The following is a 16,723-nucleotide window of genomic DNA, read 5'->3' as shown; positions in this document are numbered from 1 at the left end:
CCAGTAACTGACATTTATCATATTTTTATTGGCTAAACAAATGTAGAAATTATTTACAAATGAATTGGCAAGTTTATTGCATAAATATATTTGAGTATTTATCTGATTTAATGCCATTGTTTTTAGTTCGTATTACAACTTTCAGATGCCAATGAGATTTAAAACTCTTATGTTCTTGCATTCTCAATCTTTTTAATTATATAAGGAAGAATTGCAGCTGGGGCCCCATACCTTTCAAACTTTTGCAGACTCTACCTAAACCTTTCATTTTTGCAAATGAGGTCTCAAACCTTTAACCTCAATTGCAATGGTGATATTGCTATTGAAGCAGTACCATTGTTGATGCCACTGTGCTTGCAGTTTCCTTTCTCATATGTCTCTTCTAAATTATCTGATTTGGTTATTTTGGCCTTCAACCATTTGTTGTATTTGAAAGATTCTTGGTTAACATCTGAATTTGCCCATTCTATGACGACTAAGTTTTCCTGCTGTGTCTGGCTCCGGTTCTTATCATCTTTTTGTGCCCAGTTGATTGCTTCTCTTCACTTTTTTGGTAATTTACATACTACAGGCAGCTTCCGGAACAAAAGGTGGTTCAAGTGGCTCCCCTGTAGTTGACTGGCAAGGCAGAGCAGTTGCCTTGAATGCTGGGAGCAAGACATCGAGTTCTTCGGCTTTTTTCTTACCTTTAGAACGAGTAAGTACATTTTCTGATATTTGGCCATTAGCAGTGGTCTTATAAATAATTTTTTGGCTGCTTTCTTTCTTTTTGTGAATGGATTTTTGGAGCATCTGGATGATTTTTTTAAAGGAAAGCTGGACAATCACCTTCCCACTATGTTAGGAGAAAGATTTCATCTTAATTCTTTGAAGAAAGAAACCTGAAAATGGTATTTGAAATGTTTTATATACGCAACTTCTTTCTTTTCTGTGGAATCTGTATAATTACTTCCTTCTTGAAGATCCTACTTCTCTGAACTCTTTAAATCCAATATTTACCCTATTTTCACTGGCATTGTATTGTATTGTTGATAATTGATATTATTTTTCTTTTTGTTTGAACTATTTTTGGGTTTGTTTTCTGTGTCACTGTACTTTCAGATGTAGGTGCGCCTAAATATATGCTGTTATTAAGAAAATGATATCGAAATGGAACTTAGGTTAGATTCTTGCGATGAAGTTTCTTTCTTTCCACCTCTATCATAATATGGAAAAAAATTTTGATCTTTCAAAAAACTTAAATAGTAACTTGAACTTTTCAGGGACTCTGATCATGTGTGCCTAATGACTCAAATTAATTTGGCTTTCAGGTTGTGAGGGCATTAGAATTCTTAAAGCAAGGAAGAGATGCTATTACAAACAAATGGGAGGCTGTCACCATCCCTCGCGGTACACTCCAGGTTAGTCCGTTCTTGTTCATAGGACTATATTTTAGTCCTTCCTATCTGTTTTGTGTTGTAAATGTAACACCACTTTTGTATAATTTACTTGGTGTCACATTTTTACCATATGTAACAAAATAATTGGATTGATTTTTTTTGTTGCGTATAACCTTGCATGGCTTATATGTTTACCATTGTCTGATCTCATGACTTGCTGATCGCAAGTGCCTTGAAATTTAGTTTCTGAAACTATCTCTCACATTTCTTATCTCCTAAGGAGATGCTATAGTTTATAGTGCTTTGCATTTGCATAAGCAATCACTGAAACCTTGAATACTGCTGAACTCGGTAGCTTTTGTGCCATACTGTCACTAACTCACCATATCTTAGTGAGAAGTTTATTTAAAGAATTTTGATATTACTGATCAATGAAATTTCTCTACATAATTAATGGAGATTTTTCAGATATTGCAAGAAAAGATTAATAAGGTGGTACCTGAGAAGAACTGCAGATTTCATGGAAAGGGTATTTAATTTGATTAGTTGCCTTAGCAATTTCTGTTACCCCAGACCTCTGAACATTGGAATGGTCGTAACATGTATGAAGCATCTAAAATTGTTCAGTGCTCCACTAGAAATATAATTGTTTGCATCCACATGGACCACATCTTTTTTAGCTAAAAATATGCTTTCTAATTGTTTGAAGTGATAATTTGTTCTTATTTTACACAATCTTTCATCTCTGGGTTTTGAGAAGATATTGCATGTTTTGTGTCAAAATTTTCAAAATATAGGTTACATTTCTCCACAAAGGCTTTGATGAGACACGTCGACTTGGGCTTAGAAGCGAAATGGAACAGGTATATATCCCGACAATCTTCTATTCCTCATAGGGATGGCAAAAATACCCATCAAATCCGATACCCGCGGAGCCTCGCCTTGAACGGGAGGGGGATTTCCTGCTTAATCGGATAATTAGGTTAGGTAGAGGGGAATGCTGCCCCGAGGCGGGTAACGGGGGCTTGCCCCGCCCCGTTTAATTATTTAATTATTTATTTTTTAAGAATTCAATATTTTAAATAAAAAAACTCCACGAATTTTCATTAATTGTAATAGAAGATGACAACTAAGGGCATCTAAGGAATATGATAAGCAATAAAAACTTAGTTTACCAAATATATTCAAATAATCTAACTTTCAAAAATAAATAAATTAGTTAAAAATTGAATAATTATATTATTGTCTCACTTGAATGAATCAGGACAATAAAATAAATTATCAAAAACTATAAAAAAAATTAAAAATTAAACGGGTACCTAAACGGGGCAACCACCCCACCTTAAACGGGCAACGGCGGGTACAGGGCGGCTGGAAAATGCCTGGTGTGGCGAGGGGTGGGGGAACCTGCCCCGCCTGTTGCCAACCCTAATTCCTCATTTGATCACGTTGTTTCCATTCTTCCAGCTTGCCCTGTAGTTTTAAGAATTTCTTGAAGTGATCGTCAAATTCACCAATGCCTGACATTCTTTTCCAAATTTTAATGCATTAGTTGGTGCGCCATGCAACTCCACCTGAAGAAACTGGAATGCTTGTTGTTGATTCTGTGGTGAGTGTATATTTGGGTGCGTTGTTTCGTTAAACTATATAGTGGTTTTGTTAATATTAGTAATAACCGAATAGCGAGTAGTGTTATTGCTTTTATTTTCATATGAATGTTTCCTGCCTTGGTTTCAGGTGCCAGGTGGCCCAGCGCATAAGCTTTTGGAACCTGGTGATGTGCTTGTTCATTTGAATGGGGAGGTAAACTTCCTTTATAATTTTTTATTTTGAAATTTTGACTGCATTGATGGGTTATGCTTGTGTGAGAAGGCACTACCAACTATGTTCATTGCTAGTAGTGGATCTATATCATTTACTTGTATCTTGGATGAATGCCTTATTAATTGATCTACTTGTTAGGATTGAATTACCTTTTCCAGACACAGTGACAGTAATTTGTTGTTGATGCAGAATGGGGTAATTATGAGAATAGATGGAATACTAGAAAGTGAATCAAAATCTCTTCTTATTTCTATGCCTAAAATAGGTGCTCAACTTTTGCAAATCTTCATCTCAGTCTCCATCAGTGTTGTGCCCGATATATAATATAATTTTCTTGCTTCGAAGGGCTTATTCTTGAGTAAACAAATCCACATGTAACAAGATATTTTTATAATTTTCCTAGATAATTGGAGTGCTGTCAAGGACATTATAGTATCTTTCTACTAAGAGTTAGCTGTTGAGAACTTCCTTTTTGGATGACGAATGATGGTTAATCATCCTATATGAAGAATAAATGTAGTTTCTTTTTCCGAGTGTCTTTTATGACTGCTATATTATGAGTAAAATCAACAAAAAATGTTATAGGATGTAAAATATTTGTGGTTGTAAATAATTGAAAGTGAGCAGTGCTTATCTGGATTGGATAGGTACGGAGCTCAAATTCAAATTTTGTCTTTATAAATCCTAAGACAGAGCTTGAGACGTGATGGATAGTTGTGGTTCTGGTTTTGATTTTTAATATTGATCTTTTTAGTTCTTTAAAGTGAAATTTAATTCCAAGAATTGTGGTTTCAGGTGACTACCCAATTCTTGAAAATGGAGAATTTAATTGATGACAGTGTTAACCGTAAAGTTCAACTTCAAATTGAAAGGGGAGGCAAGCCTTTGACTGTGGAACTGCTGGTGAGATATATACTCAAGTCCATGAATTTTACGTCTCTTTTTTTTCTTTTTTTTTTTTCGTGTTTTTTTTGTTTTTTGGTTTCTCTATTGTGAGGTGTTAAGACTTTTTTTTGTTCGTCTTTTCACTGCTAATGAACTTTCCACGATCCAAACTTAAGCTATCCTATCCAGAAAATACCAATTTTAACAATTCCTCTATCAATGTACCTTTCTTAGCACCTCTTAAGATGAAGTTGGTAAACAAATTTTTCAACTTGGGGAACTATTGTGATTCTTATGATGGATAAGTTCGTTTATGCAAGTAGTTGTCATTGGAATGTGAGAAGAGATAAGAAGAGTAAGGATGTGAAGGTTTTCCTTCTGATGTATGGAGTTTGGTGTACCAGTATCCTGTAGGATTCACTTTCTTTTCTCTCTCTTTTTTTGGATCTTTGGTGTTTAATTCATACAAAAACTGTTCTAATTAGCTCAATTTTGTCTCTCATTAAAGGACTACTTCTTCAAAAAATATTTTGCTCTCTCCTGGTGTGGGTTTGCTAGTTATTAGAGAAAATGATATTTGTATTGGTTATTGTTATGGCCAAGCAGTACTTGGACTACCTCTTAGGCTGGACCATGCATCTGCTTTTTGAATGAAAAATGGATAGAATTGGTATTATTTGTCTGAGATGTTGGATTTTATTTGTTTATTTCCTTATTATGATTTTTACAATAATGTTTCGGTTAAGTTATAAAGAAATAACACATGAATTATGCTCTTATCTTTCATTATCCATTCTGTTGGTAAGCTGAACTAATTGTTGGTGACTATATTTAAAATTCATGGGCTTCTGTCCAAGTGCAGAGAGCTACCCATTGAAATTCTTTGTTTCCACTAAGCCCTCTATTTGCATTCTTTAAATTGATTCGTTCTCTGTAAACTATCACAGGTTCAGGATCTTCACTCGATTTCTCCTGATTACTTTCTGGAAGTTAGTGGTGCCGTGATACACCCACTTTCTTATCAACAGGTTAGCTTATACTGCTGTTACGTATTGTCAGTTTGTGGCTGGTATAATTTCTATGTTTGGTGTATCTTGGGCTTGAACTTTTCATCATTTATGTGTTTCTCGTGATTTGACGATATACATCTCTGTTTCATCTAATAATTTTTTAGAGTTGCTGAAACACTTCCATTGAGCAATAGATTTATGTTTCCCATCCAATTCACCATCTTCCATTACAAAGATTTACTGTTTGATATTTTAAATTTGAGGGATAGAATTATGAAATGAAACTTTATAATGAATATGCAATGATCAGAAGGAAACAATGATGGTACTAGGAAACTAACGAAGAAAAGAAATGATGTTTAGACTCGTCCATTTTTGTGAAGATAGACATCTCTCTGGATTGTTTACATTTTTCTGCCCTAAAGTTTTTGGTTCTGTATCTAGACAATTTTTTCTGTAGTTTTCCCTGTTGATTTTGATACATTCAGGAATCTTTTTGTATGGACAATCAAATTTATTGATTGCATGCTAGTGTTTTGTACTTTCCATCTTTGCTGTTATCCACACACGATAAAACTTCATTGTTGATTTCGGCTACCGGTGACTATTGAGATAAGTTTTACACGATAGGTTGCTCATTTATACTTTTTGAAGTTAATTTGCTAACTGATCTTTATGACTTTTTATGTCGGGTTTATCTGTCATTTTAGAACTCACCAGGTAACATTCTTCCACTTGAAAGACTTCGTAGAAAGTGGGTGGTTGTGAAAGATAGGGAATATCAAGGGTTAGGAACTTCTAGCTTCTCCGTGGATACTCCAATTCTCCCATTTTGAGATCAGATTGGTTCTATATTCATGCTGGTGCCTGTTTACTTTTTTCTCCCAATGCTTTACTGATTGTAACCTTGTTTTGCATTGTTTGAAAACCTGGAAGGTTGTATGGGAAATATTTCCTGGGAAAAAGTGAAGATGGGGAAAAAGTAAAATGATTTTCAGGCATTTTTTGATTGAATAGGAAGTTGAAGTGAAAATGGGTAATAATTGAAGAAAAAGGTAGTAGGATGAAAGTTTCCCAGAAAATTCCAGTGTTCTTGTCCATTCAAGAATTGCTGGAAAGTTTTCCCCTGCTGGATATTCTCTCATTATTTTCTTGCCAAAAAAATACGTGGAAAGTTTGAAATAACAGACTCTCCAATACTTTCTTTCTTGAGCATTCAAATGGTTCCTTGCTGTTTACCCATTTCTTTCCCTATTTTACTTTTATTTTCTAAATTTGGAGTGCAATTTATATTGAGGGAGAGACATTAATACTAAGAAAAGTAGGAGATGGCCTCAATAACCAAAAACTAAAAGCATCTTGCGGGTGTAATGCTCGTAATGTGGGTGTAATATTTTTGCCATTTTAATCTTGTATTATTGCTAGGATGTGCTAGTATAGCTCCACCTTTGAATGTAATTCTTTGTTTCCATATGCAGGCAAGGAACTTCCGTTTCCATTGTGGTCTTGTATATGTCGCAGAACAAGGGTATGTACATTATTATCTTTTCCGTTCGCCAAAATATCTAGTTTAGTATTCTTTTTTGATGTATTATTAGGGATGGCAATGAAGAGAGGGCTTGGGACACCACCCCACCGTGCCTACTCCAATTTTTTATTTATTTATTTTGTGTGGAGGGGGTGTGGGGGGGGGGTCAGGGTGTAAAAATGGGACTATGGAAAAGAGCACAAGGCATGCACATTTTCCCAGAGAGGGTATGGGGCCATGCGATCTGTTTGATACCCCACTTCGTATAATTGTAAAATTCCTTGAGTACACCATGTACATCCATGTTACAAAATGTTTTGGCATATAAAGGTGAACAGACATGATCACGTTTCACCCTACTTCGTTAAGTTGCAGTTGTGATCCTCAGGAATCTGCATTTGAAGATGATTTTTATATGGAGATAGTTTTGAGTACCGAGATGGTATTTAAATCATTATTTCTTGATGTACTGTATGAATTAGATTTCCACCTTCATCTTTGGAACCTTGATGTGTGTTAATTTTTCATAGTTAATTTTGGTAGCTGATTTCCATTATACATTTTCTTATTGTTGGAACACTTAGTTTAGCTTTTAAATTATTGTTATTTATACTTATTTAAGCCCCTGTCTGAGCCCCATTGTTGGGTATAAATGTGTTTTGGAATAGTATTTTGTTGGAGAATATGTGGTTAAAAAATAAGAAAAAGTTTTAGGTTTGCGTGTCAAATTATTTTATGGGAGCGTGTGGTTGAAAATGAGTTTTGGAAAAATGAGTTTTTGGAAAAATGGGGGCAAACATGGGCTAAATAAGATGATCAGGAAATATGATAACAATTTTGACCAAAATATAGATGCAATTAAAATTGGGCGGATCACTTGAAAAGTCACATGGTGAGGATGGCAGGCAGGTTTGGTTTGGGCAATGTGGCAAGGTTTTGAGAAGTCATGCAATAACCACCCTGCCCATCCCCTCGCCATTGCCATCCCTATATAAGATATTATTATATGGATGCTAGTTATTTTGATATCTGCTTGTTAATTGGAAACAATCAAGTCAAATAGAGAGGTTTTACTTATGATTCCCATCTATAGTAGAGAAAATGCTAAATTCTTTCTATACTGATCTTTTTATTTACAAGAAAGAATGAATTGTTCTTATTACCAATTGCAGATATATGCTATTTAGAGCTGGAGTTCCACGCCATGCTATCATTAAGAAGTTTGCTGGTGAAGACATATCAAGTGTAGACGACCTTATTTCTGTGCTCTCTAAATTGTCCAGGGGTGCAAGAGTACCACTGGAATATATAAGCCACACAGATCGTCACCGGAGAAAGGTAGATATCACGTCTCTAAGTCTATTTTTAGATACCATGCATGTCTTTTGGTGATTACTAGACATATCTATGTGGTTCTTGTTTATCATTCTGTTTTGTTCTTTTCTCTTCGTGTAGACCTCTACATTTTAGGTATGTAGTCTTTTCCTGGCCAGTTAATTTTTTGGACTTGAGAGCTGTTTCTTTGATAAAATTTGATTGAGTGGGGCATAACTTAGGGGCCGTTTGAGCCCCATTATTTGTAGATTATAATGAGATGAATAGTATTTTTTGAAAAATAAGTGGTTGAAAAATTTTTGATTTACGTGTAATATTATTTTATTGAAAATTGTGTGGTTAAAAGTAGGAGAGAATTTTAATTTAATGTAATAAGAAATAATGGGGCTCAAACGGGGGCTTAGTTTTACAGACGTAGGAATGCAACAATTTTATATTGAACAATCGGAAAAGAAAAGTAATGAGAAAGTGAAAGGGGTTTCAAGTAGAAGAAGAATTTAGGGCAAGGGAAAATCAATCTATTTCATATATTCAAGGGGTACATAGTACAAAAGAATACACCCTCTTCATATAGAGCAAAGAAACTAAAATCAAAAGAATGTCTAATAAACTAGAGCTTTATCGAATTATTAAAACTATTCTAGTTGAATCTAAACAAACATAATTTGAATTGAAATCTATTTTAAAATTGTATCTAAATCTATCTCTATCTCCATCATTTATCCTCTGGAAGTCATGGGAAAGTAAGCAGCACCAAAAGCCAAAAGACAGACTAATTGAACTTTTAAGACAAAAATGTAAATTTTTATTTTTTAATAAACTTTTGTTTGAGCTGAATATGTTTATATTATTATTTAAGTGACTTTTCTTAATGCGACATTTCTTCTTCGGCAATTTTGATGTCTTTGGACATTCTACAGTAATACCTTAACTTGTTTGGTTCTTAAATTTGATAGTTGAAACTTCTTAGAACTGTGTCCTAGAATATCAAGAAAAGTGAAATTGTTTTATTCTCTGTACATATGATATTTTTTTTACTGTACAGAAACAAACACAATGACGTTCTTGGGGCCCTCTTCACTTGTATTGAAATATTATGAAACTGGTTCATTTTTGTCATACAATGTGCAGATAAAACTAGATTCTGGGTACTCTACTTCCTCCGAACAAGTGATAAATAATGGACTATGTAACATGCTTGATTGAATGTATTGCTAGCAAGTTTCTCTAGGTTGTGGTTCCTGCTTTGAGTTTATGCTCACTGCATACTGTCTTGTTTTACTGTGTGAAGATAAACATATTCATGTTCTTGGGGCTCCCTTCACATCTTCCAGAACTGGCTAGTTTCTTTGCAGAAGTATGTAGTGAACATACAAATAGAAAATGGGCAATCTTTACTTCTCTGAATAATTGATCAGTATAGGACAGTATATATGCTTGATCGAAAGTAGCAATAGCATTATCATTCAAGGCTTACTTGTCTCTAGGTTGTCTTCCTGCTTCCCTCTTGTCGAGATTATATTTATCGTAAGATGATAGCCATGAGTTTCCTATTCTATATTTATCAATATGTATATTTTCAAGTATCAAGTACTGCACAGCTACCTTAAGATTAAGTTTATACTTGTTTTCGTGGTGGTTCTCTTCTTGAATTTATGAATTATGCTTTTGTATGCTCAATATTCCTTCTCTGCTGTTATAATTACATTATTGTCTTTTCTAAGTATTGAGTATAACCACAATATTAACTATGTATTTTGGATAACGATGCATGTTTAGATATATCTAAGATGTAAAGATGACTACTTTTGCAAGAGAAATCGGAAGATTAATATTTCTTTTTGTTGCAGTCTGTCCTAGTCACTATTGACCGCCATGGGTGGTATGCCCCTCCTCAAATATACACTCGTAATGACAGTTCTGGTTTATGGAGCATAAAGCCGGCTTTGCCAGTTGACTCCCCACTTTTATCATCTACCATCAATCCCATTAAACAAGATCTAGCAAGCACAATGGTTTCATCGGGTACTATTTCTTTTTCTCCAATGGAACAAACACATCAATGTATCAACCAAGAACCAATGGATGGTGTGACCAGCATGGAGACTAGCTGTGAACATGTTGCCGATGGACCACATTGTGAGGATGACTCTGATGCTGGAACCAAAAAGAGGGTGGAGGAGGATATATCTGTTGATGGTTCTGTACTGCCTGATTCCTTACATGAACAGGTGGAAGAAAGATTGGAGGACTCTGGAACATTAACAGATGCTGATGTCAGAGATAATCAAGGTGGAGTAGCTGTAGCAGCTAATGCTTCGCCGGAGCGTGTCTTAGAGCCAGCCCTTGTGATGTTTGAGGTAAGATGATAAAATTAATTCAGTGTGTATGTTCACTTCTGTTTTTGTGCTCGTGATTCATTCTCTTAGGGTGTAATTTTGCATGGGATTTAATGGAGGTTTAAACTGGGTTTTATGGCATCTTCATTGATAGAGATTAATTTGTGAAAAAAAGAGGAGTGATGTGAGGGGAGGGGAGGAGGAAGAAATGATGAGGGGGGAGGAAAGGTGAAAAGGAATAGGAAGTTCGTATAACAAAGGCTGCGGAGTAGGAGCCATTGCATGGCAGGCTAATGAAATGGGAAACGGGAAGGATCTGGGTGTGCTTCAAAATGCTACGAAGATGGTTGCATTTTGGTTTTTTTAGCCAATTCAACTTTCAACAGTCTCAGAATTTCCCGGTCACTTGAAGGCTGTTATAGTGTCCTATTCATTTTGGATCTTTTGTCAAATTCTAGTGAATGTTTTCCCATCACTATTTGATCTCTGTCGAACAGATTATAAGAAGAAAGAGAATTAGATCAAAATTACATGGCTTGTGGTTGAGGAAAAAGATTTAAATTCCTCCTAGCTTTGTCAAAGAGACTGGAAAATTTAGCCAATCAAGTTTAATATGAATGAGGCCTGGCTTCTTATTGTATTATATTTTATTAATTGATGATGTACTTCTATGTGCATAATCAATTTAGGCCCTGTTTGACAACCATTATTTGGGAAAACAATGTTTTGAATAGTGATTTTTAGGAGAATGTGTAGTTAAAAAGTAGGGAAAAGTTTTGGATTTACGTGCATAATATTTGATTGTGTGAATGTGTGGTTGAAAATGAGTGTGTAAGAAAAAAGATTTTTCAAATAATGATTGTCAAATAGGGGCTCAAATGACTAATGGTTTTCAGTTTATGCTTGCAATGTTTTCATGTATGCACGTGCAGTTTGCCCTGTTCAATTTTTAGTTTTGATTGAAATTTCATGATTATAGTAATGGGTTCTTATCCGTGTCATGATTAAAACTTTCCTAGTAAATTTTATCTCTTACAGTTCGCTGTTGAGGTCTATCACATCACTCAAATTGGTTCAGTAATTGATTTTTAGGTTTCATCGTATACCTCACCAGCTACTTTGTTATGTAAATCAAATGTACAAATCAATAAAAAAATCTGTTTTCAAAATTTCAGGTTCATGTGCCAACATCATGTATGATTGATGGTGTCCACTCACAACATTTCTTTGGCACTGGAGTCATCATACATCAATCTCAAAATATAGGATTGGTGGCAGTTGATAAAAACACAGTGCCGGTGTCTCTCTGTGATGTGATGCTGTCTTTCGCTGCTTATCCAATTGAAATTCCTGGCGAGGTAATTTTAAATCTGTTAAGCTGTGGGTACAGTTGTTATATGTTGTTATGAAGCAATGAATAGTCTTTTGCAGGTTGTCTTTCTCCATCCTGTACATAATTTTGCTCTTGTTGCGTATGATCCTTCGGCACTAGGTGCTGGTGTTTCTGTAGTTCGAGCTGCTGAACTTCTTCCCGGTGTGTTTTCTGATTGCATTTATACATTTGCTTTACATTTCTCTTCCATCCTTTACTTCTGGTGCATAGTTCGTACAGTAAGGTTTATATTTGGGATAGAAACATCCCACCTTTCAAAAATAGAATCCTCTATGATTACTATCATTTGACAACATCCACGTCGATCTAACCTGTAGTGAAAATTTTGGAGTAACCCAAGATATCCTCAGCATTTTGTCCTTTCACTCCCATAGAAATTTTGTTTCACATGTTTTTAAGGCAAAATAATGTTGTGAGTGCTGCAAGATGGAGTTAATTTTACTTTGTAAATAGAACTAAATTAGAAGAAAATCTAGTAAGGAAATGGGACTTCAAACTGGGATGAAGCTAGGCTAGCTAGCAATGCTGAATGTCAAGAAAGTTGGAATCCTGCGTCTGTTGCACGCTTGCAGGTTACCAGAATTCACGGGGGTGTCAGATAATTCACCTCAGAATTGAAATTTAGTATGCCCTATTCAATTGAAATTCGTTGCTACATTTCTTTCTCATTTGGGATCACTATTTGATTATATTTAGAACCTGCACCTTGTCGAGGAGATTCTGTCTATCTCGTGGGTTTGAGTAGGAGTCTACAGGCTACTTCGAGGAAATCTTTTGTCACCAATCCTTGTGCTGCTCTAAATATTGGTTCTGCTGATTGTCCCCGATATAGAGCAATCAATATGGAAGTAATCGAGCTTGATACTGGTAACTTGATTTCACCTTATTAATTGTTCGAAGTTGTTGCTCTTTATTCTTCTTTCTTCCTGTTCCCTTCTCCTCGGGGACTTAATACTGTGGACACTCACAATATCACATGTTTTAGATTTTGGTAGTACATTTTCTGGTGTTATTACTGATGAGCAAGGAAGGGTTCANCTGTGGACACTCACAATATCACATGTTTTAGATTTTGGTAGTACATTTTCTGGTGTTATTACTGATGAGCAAGGAAGGGTTCAGGCAATATGGGGAAGCTTCTCAACTCAGGTTTGTGCTTTTCACTGCTTCTGGAGTTTTCACAAGCTTCTACATTGCATAAACATGCCAAATGACTACATTTTTATATTCCAACTTCAAGCTCAAATATGGTTATAGTTCATCAGAAGACCATCAATTTGTTCGAGGGATACCGATTTATACAGTCAGCAAAATTCTTGACAAAATCATATGCGGTACAGAAGGACCTACTCTTCTTATAAATGGAGTCAAAAGGCCAATGCCGCTTATAACAATATTAGAGGTTGAACTTTACCCCACTTTGCTTTCTAAAGCTCGCAGTTTTGGATTGACGAATTCTTGGATTCAGGTAATCTATTCTGCTTTGAGAAGTTCATTTTTCTTTCATCCTTTCAGGAGTTATAATTTCTTTGTTCTCTTTCTTTGGTGGGTACAAATGGTTTAAATTCTAGTTTGAACTGAATGCAGAACTTAACATGAAGTAATGAAGATGTTACTTTATTTCATTTTGATTTCTGTCTCTTTTACATATGCATGATCAGTTTGACTTATTCTCAGTGTGAGTCTATCAAATTAATTGTTCGACCAATTATATTATTGAATATATTTTGAGAGTCAGCACCGCATAAATTTTTGGTAAAATTTTTTCAGGCACTTGTGAAGAAAGATCCTATTAGACGTCAAGTTTTAAGGGTTAAGGGTTGCTTCGCAGGTTCCAAAGCTGAAAATCTACTAGAACAGGGTGACATGGTTTTGGCAATTAATAAAGAGCCTGTTACATGTTTTCGTGACATAGAAGATGCCTGTCAAGAATTAGATAAGTGTAATAACAGTGATGAGATGCTTAAGATGATAATTTTTCGCCAGGTATGCATATTGAGCAGTTTCAGCTATTTGGTATTTTTTCACTTTTTCAACATAGTCAATATAAATTTTAACTTGTTAACTCATTCTGGTTTGGATACTCTTTCTTCAGTTAGACTGAGAGACCTTTTAGTGATTGATTTTATCTTTTGTTGTCCATATGGTTTTTTCAGGGCCGTGAAATGGAGCTACTGGTGGGAACAGATGTGAGGGATGGAATTGGAACCACGCGTGTAATAAATTGGTGTGGATGTATAGTCCAGGATCCTCATCCTGCTGTACGAGCTCTTGGATATCTACCTGCAGAGGGACACGGTGTATATGTGGCAAGGTAAGGGTCTTAGCACAAGCTACTTAGTTTGTATGTAATATTATTTGACCAGGGCATTGATTTTGTGCAAATGCTGTAGAAAAAAACTTGAAAAGGGTTCTGTCATTAACTTGTTTATTAAGAGAAGTGGAAAAGCTTGTTGAGTTGTATTACTATGAGACGCCAAAACAAGAAGGCTGTTGACAGGATTTCCTTGTATCTCCTGTCCGAACCCTAAGCCTCTCAGTAGAGGCTAGGTTTAGTGAAAATTTCTCTTTTCCTCTAAACAAGATTTCGAAGTTATAACTTGAATTAATGATTTCAACTTAAATTGGTAAATGGAAACCTGATTACTTAGATTGTTTTATATATGTCAATAAAAGCAAGCAATCTTTACAGGTGGTGTCATGGTAGTCCTGTGAATCGATATAGTTTATATGCTCTTCAATGGATCGTTGAAGTGAACGGAAAACCAACTCCTGATTTGGATGCTTTTGTTACTGTGACCAAGGTACGTTGGTCGATTATAGCTTTGAGCATTCATTCATATAATCAATCTCATGTCAAGATGTCACAGTTGATGATTAAATTGTATAAATGATGACGAAAAACAAAGGTCTCTCATGCTAAAAACATTACAACCTTGAGTCTGGAAACATTTTATCATTCTATCTGCAAACCAACAGGAAATAGAAGATGGGGAATTTGTTCGTGTGAGAACTATTCACTTGAACGGAAAGCCTCGGGTGCTTACACTGAAGCAGGATTTGCACTACTGGCCTACATGGGAGCTGAGATTTGAACCTGAAACTGGAGTATGGTGTCGCAAGACGATTAAAGCATTAGATGGTAGCACTGCTTGATCATAAGTTTCCTCGAAGAAATGAATACATAGAATGGAACCCGTCAATTAACTTCATTGGTGACTGTAGGATTTGAGCTAGCTTGCATTCATGTTATACTAGGATGAGGGTTCCTACAATTTGAGAATTAGCGAATAATTGGCTGTTGTAGATGGTTATAGGGAAAATATCTACAGACGATATTTACTTATAGACAATGTAACAACTGCATCCTATTAAGTGGAAAAGTATAATTTTATATTTTGTACTTTCTAAATTTTCATGTTTCTTTCTGTATTTCTTATGCTTCTCTAAAAAAATTTCTTTCTAGGAGAAAACCAATAGTTTTTGGAGCCATCGAAGTAAAAATTCTCTAGTTACAAAGTTTGTTCACCAAACTTGTGGTTTTAGTAAATCTTTATTGAATTGTTTATGAGAAAATAAGAAACAATGGGTAAATATTGCCCTCGTTGGGAATGGATAGGTATTTTGATTTTTAATATCTTAGTGTTGGTATATTCGAACAAAAATATTGGATGCAACGATATAGAAATGTTTTGTGCATGAAGCCACGATCTGATATATATTTATCTGAATTTACTTGGATATAAATTTCTGATCATGCTTTACCTTAATTGTTATTTAAACAAGTAAAAGTTCTGTCTTCTGATTTGATTGGGGATTAGCATTTCTCTTCTGCATGAGTAAGATTGGAACAAATAATGAATCAATGCTTCAGCCGTTCTCCTCGGCCTAAAATTAATCAAGAAATTCTAACAATTTGCAGCTTACAGTCGTATTGATGGCAAGTATATGAAGAAAGAAAAGAAAAGAACTCTTACCATTAAATAAAACATAAAAACAAAATTATCCAAAGACACTATGCTAAGCTCCCGTTTGGCCCCTATTTGGTGGAGATGAAAATGAGTGAAATATTCTCTTTTTGAAAAATGAGTGGTTAAAAAATAAGGAAAAAATTTCGATTTATGTGTAATATTATTTTATAGAAGATTGTATGGTTAAAAATAAAAAAGAGAGAAATTAAATGAAAATTAATTAGGCCAAACGGGGGCTTATTTCTATCAGTTCTAACAAGTAATAACCAAAAACCCCACCCCAGCACGAGATTAAAAATCCTAAAACCCTAAACGCCTTGCTTGACAAAACTGAGAGATAATCATGCAGATAATCTAATGGCTTCAGAACTCGTTAAGAAATCCAAATCTTCACGTAATGAAGAAGAAACTAGAGCAAAACAAGCAATATCAAGCTTGAAATCCGGGCAGTGGGAGATTGCGTGAGAATTGTTGTCGCTGTACATGGCACGCCCGGAGGATTCAGGTAAAACTAGGGATGGTACGATAGAAAAGGATTTGGCGATGGAGGGATATGGCTGTCGCCGCAGGTGGAGCCCCGTGGAGAGAGAGTATTTTTCCGGCGACTGGTGGAGGTTTAATATTTGCTGGAGGAAGACTATATGGTGGACAGGCCCGGTCCTGGGCCTGAGGCGGAGATTGGTGGATAGGATGATGAAGACAAAGGAGGCTGTAAACAGGACTGCGGGAGATTGTCCCAACAATTTGCTGGCGGAGGCAGCAGCGGCGGAGCATTTGGTGGTGCCGGATAGCAGGAAGGACACGAATGAGAGGATTTCACCATTCGCAAAAAATAATATTGAAAAAAGAAGCAGATGCCATCAAACTTAAAAAAAAAAAAAAAGCGACCAAAATTTTTTTATGACTTTATATAGCTTATAAATTGTTATACTACTTTTTTACCTTGATTATTTTTACATCTAAAAAGTTTTTATATATAAAAAACAATTCGATCATTTTTAGGATTTTTTTTATTATTGTTACTTTTTCCTCTCAATCAATTAATTTTTTTTAATTATC

General features: G+C 35.2%; 1 protein-coding gene across 1 annotated transcript in view; it reads left to right on the top strand.

Annotated features, from left to right (window-relative positions):
- Positions 1–15,105, top strand: part of LOC111372634 (protease Do-like 7) — a 19,692-nt gene extending 4,587 nt beyond the window's left edge. The window contains exons 6-24 of the mRNA XM_022995016.1: positions 572–697; positions 1,311–1,400; positions 2,177–2,242; positions 2,932–2,988; positions 3,117–3,182; positions 3,999–4,106; positions 5,036–5,116; positions 6,577–6,626; positions 7,799–7,964; positions 9,812–10,321; positions 11,476–11,658; positions 11,732–11,834; positions 12,390–12,560; positions 12,763–12,842; positions 12,934–13,161; positions 13,464–13,679; positions 13,850–14,007; positions 14,386–14,497; positions 14,673–15,105. Of these exons, the coding sequence (XP_022850784.1) occupies positions 572–697; positions 1,311–1,400; positions 2,177–2,242; positions 2,932–2,988; positions 3,117–3,182; positions 3,999–4,106; positions 5,036–5,116; positions 6,577–6,626; positions 7,799–7,964; positions 9,812–10,321; positions 11,476–11,658; positions 11,732–11,834; positions 12,390–12,560; positions 12,763–12,842; positions 12,934–13,161; positions 13,464–13,679; positions 13,850–14,007; positions 14,386–14,497; positions 14,673–14,849 (2,748 nt within the window). The 3' untranslated portion in view covers positions 14,850–15,105. The remainder of the gene's footprint in view (positions 1–571; positions 698–1,310; positions 1,401–2,176; positions 2,243–2,931; positions 2,989–3,116; positions 3,183–3,998; positions 4,107–5,035; positions 5,117–6,576; positions 6,627–7,798; positions 7,965–9,811; positions 10,322–11,475; positions 11,659–11,731; positions 11,835–12,389; positions 12,561–12,762; positions 12,843–12,933; positions 13,162–13,463; positions 13,680–13,849; positions 14,008–14,385; positions 14,498–14,672) is intronic.
- Positions 15,106–16,723: the final 1,618 nt, after the last annotated feature.

The sequence above is a fragment of the Olea europaea genome, unplaced genomic scaffold, assembly GCF_002742605.1.
Source record: "Olea europaea var. sylvestris unplaced genomic scaffold, O_europaea_v1 scaffold1019, whole genome shotgun sequence".
NCBI classification, from domain to species: Eukaryota; Viridiplantae; Streptophyta; class Magnoliopsida; order Lamiales; family Oleaceae; genus Olea; species Olea europaea.
This window is presented reverse-complemented; position numbering and strand designations above follow the sequence as displayed.